Raw genomic sequence first — 4,759 nt, forward strand, 5'->3', positions numbered from 1 at the left:
GTCACTTTATAACAGGGTCCTCTTATCAGCCCGGCACGGGGTCAGGTGGCCGCTCGGAGCCAATGAGCAGTCCCCCTGCTTCGGATTAGACCCCGTCCTGAAACCGGCTCCCTGGTTTACAGCAGGTCACGAATGATGGAAAAAGTACAGAGTCCAGGGGAAGGCTGGCTCCGGACCTTCTGAATTCCGGGATTTTTTTTTTATTTGATTTATTTTTTATTTTTTCATCACTTTCACTCCGGGTCGCCGTGGCCCGCCGCGTCCTCCCCCCAAGGCTACACCGTGGGACACGCTGTGTCTTTTCTGCTGCTCAATGGTTTCTGCTGTAAGCCCAAGGGCCGCCTGTCGTTTCCTTGAGGATGTCGTCCAGCTCGGACCCTGGGGACTCGCAAGACTCCCCGAAGCACGGACGGGTGCCTGTGGGTGAGTAGGCCTCGCTCTGTCCGTCACCCGTGTAGGGCTCCGCTCTCAGAGGAACGCACGTCACTTACTGTCACGGATGTAGTTAGTGTGATAAGTCACTGCTTTTCCTGCTGTCTTCATCCAGGGCACATCAGCCCGTGTACCTACCACCCATGTATCTTCCCCGAAGTTCAAAAAAAACCCAGTGGATATTTCAAATATTATTTTTTTTTATATCCACTGTGGTTTTTTTTTTTTTTGGAGATCATTCTATTAGCCTCAAACCAGCCGGGGACGACATGTGTCCATGTCACCCCTAACCGTTCCTGATCATTTTTTCTTTTTTCATCCGAAATAACAAGGGGAAATGGGAACAACTCCAAACAAAGTAACCATATGGCGTGATCCGTCTGCGATCACACACCGCACTTGACCCGGGAGCTTTCAAATGCCTGTGGGGTTTCAGGCCCCAGCACGGTGGGTCCTCTCATTCATTGCCCACACTATATATATATATAAAAAAAATGTTTTCCTGGCCAATAAAACTCATGCAAAAAAAATCCCCTTACCCTTAGTTACGGGTGAGAAGGGAAAGGGGCTGTCTTGTGTTTCTAACCAGGAGTCAGTGAGAAAGCTCATTTTCACTTAAAGAGGGAGAGGCACAAACTTGATGTCACAGCAAGATTGCACCCAATTCATCCTGAAAGAAAAGGGGGGAAAGGGGGGGGACCCGGGGAGGTGGGTCGGGAGTCTGTCATGACCGGTTTCGTGGGAGTCTGTCTGCCTTCCTGTCCCGAGGTGGTGAGGCCCCAGCCTTTCCCCGCAGTCCTTTGCTGGGCTTTCTCGGGGGGAGGCTGGGGGGTTGGGGGGTGTCCCCGCGGACGCCAGGGCCCGTCCTGAGCGCGGAGTCCCCGATTCCGTCCATTTTTTTCTGAGATCAACTGTGTTTTAACAAAAGCCTTTCCGGAGGGGTGTGAAATCAGCTCACCTGATTTCAATAATTTCTCCAATTTACTTTTCCCCTTCTCAGCACCATGCTGCCTGCAGTGATTGCTTCTTTTATGGGCTCGCTACACCCCAAAGTGGAGCAATTGAGGAAATGGTTCCCGAGCAAAAGGCGCCCTGCCCTGGAGAGAAAGGGCACCGGGACTGGCACGCGGGGCGCACGGGGGTGGACGGCCCTGCGGAGCCAGGAGGACGGGGGCGCGAAATGATTCCGAAGCGGTTTTTGGGGGGTTTGTGTTTTGGGGTGTTTTTACTGTTATGAATCGTAATGTACATATCTGACCTGCAGGATGTATTTTCATTGTTACAAATTGAACATAATTAAAGCATAGTGATTAATCACAAAAACATTACGTAATTATATATGTGTTTTCCGATGGTCTTATGTGACCCTTGTGAAAGGGTCGTTCGACCCCCAAAGGGGGCGCGACCCACAGGTTGAGAACGCTGGTAAGCTATCTTGACAAAATACTTCTACTCAATAAAATGTGCCAGTTAACCACAATGGTTTCTATAGCTAATGAACAAAAATTCCCTGATCTTTTTTCTAATACTCATCACAAAAGTACCATGCCTTAAAAAGCCCCACGGCCGTGCGACGCCCCTGTAGGCGGCATCTTACCCAAAGGGCGGCCTGAGGAGGATGGAACCGGGTGGAGCCATCAGACGGAACAGCTGAGTCCCGGGGCTGACCCCATCGCCAAGGCTCCACCCACAGTTGGGAGCAGCCGGGGGTTAAAGGGCTTCTCTGTCTCCGCTCCTGAGGAGCCGGGAGAGGTTTGTGCAGGAAGCGGGGACAGGCTTGGCGATGCCTTCTCTCTTGCCCGCTCCGCCCAGACTCCAAGTCTAGGGTGACCTTGGGTTCCGCGTTGAACTTGAGCTGAGCCGGAGAAGGGCCTGGGAAGGCTCCAACCTGGAGGCCGAGCCCCCGCCCCCAACATGGCCGGGGATGCTCCCCCAACCCAGAGCCAACCTCAGCATGAAGCCACTTCTTTGGGTTGCATGTCCTCACCCTTCACCTTCTTGGAACAAAAGCCTCTCTGAGCCCTGGCTTTTTTGGCTCAGTGGTTAGAGCATGGGCCTGCGGGCTGCAGGGTTCTGGGTTCAAATTCAGTCAAGAACACATGCCCAGGTTGCAGGCTCGATCCCTGGTCCTTGTCGGGGCGCGTGGGGGGTGTCTCTCTCACATCCATTTTTCTCTCGGTCTCCCCTCCCTTCCACGCGCCCTAAAATTCAATGGGAAAAGTACCCTCGGGTGAGGATTAAGGACAACAGAAAACCTCCTGGACAAATCCGGTTAGCTTCAGGGAGCTTCAGGAGTTTGGGGGGACGGGCACTGTGGTTGGGGAGCCCTCCCCCCAGAAGAGGTGAGATGCGCTCGGGGAGCGTGAGTCAGCCTGGGAGGACCCTCGGCCTGAAGGTGAAGGTGACCGGACACATTCCTGGAGGCTGCGTCTTTACTTAGGCTTTCGGGAAGCTGTTAGGTGTGTTTTTGTGTGATTGAGAAGAAGAAACACTGAACTTTCCATCTTTAAATAATCTGGATACAGAGCAGTTTGAGGAGCAGTTCCAGCTGCGGCTGATGTCATTGGTCCACCTTTTCAGCTGCGGGTGACGTCATTGGTCCACAGTTTCATCTGCGAGTGACGTCATTGGTCCACAGTTCCAACTGCGGCTGACGTCATTGACGTAGTTTCAGCTGTGGGTGATGTAACTGGTCCACCGTTTCAGCTGCGGGTGATGTCATTGGTCCACAATTCCAGCTGTGGGTGACGTCATTGGTCCACAGTTTCAGCTGTGGCTGATGTCATTGGTCCACCGTTTCAGCTGCGGCTGACGCAATTGGTCCAGTTTCAGCTGCGGGTGACGTCACTGACCCACAGTTCCAGCAGCGGGTGACGTCATTGGTCCACAGTCCCAGCTACGGGTGACGCCATTGGTCCGTGAGGACTGCACGGGAACACTCACCTCAGCAAGGACCTTGGCATCTTTGGTGACTGATTTCCTTCCGGTCAGAGAGATGAGTTTGGGGGGACCATAAGGGGGGGAGGTGGAGAGAAGCCAAGGAGAGCTGGCCTGTACCCACAGCTGCCTTCCTGGCTCCGTCTGGCCCAACTCCGCAGTTGACTTGTGAACCCGCTTTTCCTGGTGAAAATAGCGCCCGCGAGGCCCAGAGGGTTACCCGGGACCCCTCCGCTTGTCCGGAGAGTGAACTGGACACAGAAACCCAGGCTGGATCCCGGGGGGAGGGAGGGACTCCGCCCTGGCTGCTAAGAAGGAATGAGGAATGAACCAGTGGGGGGCAGAGGGTGTGGGGATTGAGGACGGTGGGAAGGGAGACTTAGATCTGGGCGGACCTCAGGCGGCTCCAGGGTGGGGCCGGGCGGGTGGGACACCCTGGGGGGGGATGGAGTCTGGATGAAATTATCCTTTATATGTTTTCACTGATGTCAGAGAGGAGGAGGGAGAGGGCGCGAGAGAGAAACATCAATGGGGGAAAATCATGGATCAGCTGCCTCCTGCACGCCCCTCACTAGGCAGTGAGCCCGCAAGCCCGGCTGTGACCTTGCCCTGAATCGAACCCGGGACCCTTCAGTCTGCAGTCTGCGGGCCGACGCTCTATCCACTGAGCCAAACCGGCCAGGGCGACAGCGAACCTTGAGAGTCAGAAAGAGAGCTGCAGAAGGCCCCAACTTGGGCCAAACTCCCAAACCTCACCCTGCCCTCCGGGCAGGAGTGGGAGGCGGCCTGGGGGAGGGGTTCCTGGAGCCTGGAGGGTGGGGTCACCTCGCCTTCCGCCCACCCCAGCCCCCCCACCCCAGGTACCACCACAGCCCCTGGTGCCCTGAGAGCAGGAAGAGATACATTGTTTCCAAACAAGGCGGTTCTCACCACCCACCTCCATCCCTTCAAAGCCTCGCTGATACAATGTTTCCAGGTGTGAGCCGAAGCGTAAGGGTCTTTACTTAGAACCCAGTGCGCGGGGTTCGGGATTCGGGGCGCGCGGCTGGGGGGCGGGATTACCATGTAAATGCTATTACAGGAACTAAAGTGTCTGATTTTAATTAAGATAGACATCAACTTAGAGCTTCTGTTGGCTATGTGGCGGCCTCTTTCTAGAGATTTTTCTGGAGAAGAAAGCTCCCTCTGGGGCCCAGAAGTAGGCCCGCGCCGGGAGGAAAGGAATTCTTTCTTCTGGTTTCTCCAAAACACCCAAACGCGGGCTGCAGGCGGCCTGAGGCACGGTTTGCAAGAATGCAGATTTGCGAGGGGAAAGGGGGGACCTTGCCAGGCTTCCCCCACCCTCCACCCCCACCCCCAGGCGCGCGGGAGGGGGCCAGTGCGTCCCCCA

The 4,759-nt window shown here is 55.3% G+C and overlaps 1 protein-coding gene across 1 annotated transcript in view; it reads left to right on the top strand.

The window, feature by feature from the left end:
- Window positions 1–126: 126 nt before the first annotated feature.
- Window positions 127–4,759, top strand: part of NR5A2 (nuclear receptor subfamily 5 group A member 2) — a 61,936-nt gene continuing 57,303 nt past the window's right edge. Inside the window, exon 1 of the mRNA XM_006770723.1 lies at window positions 127–423. Coding sequence (XP_006770786.1) covers window positions 360–423 — 64 coding nt within the window. The 5' untranslated portion in view covers window positions 127–359. The remainder of the gene's footprint in view (window positions 424–4,759) is intronic.

Source organism: Myotis davidii, unplaced genomic scaffold (genome assembly GCF_000327345.1).
Source record: "Myotis davidii unplaced genomic scaffold, ASM32734v1 scaffold685, whole genome shotgun sequence".
Classification (NCBI taxonomy): domain Eukaryota; kingdom Metazoa; phylum Chordata; class Mammalia; order Chiroptera; family Vespertilionidae; genus Myotis; species Myotis davidii.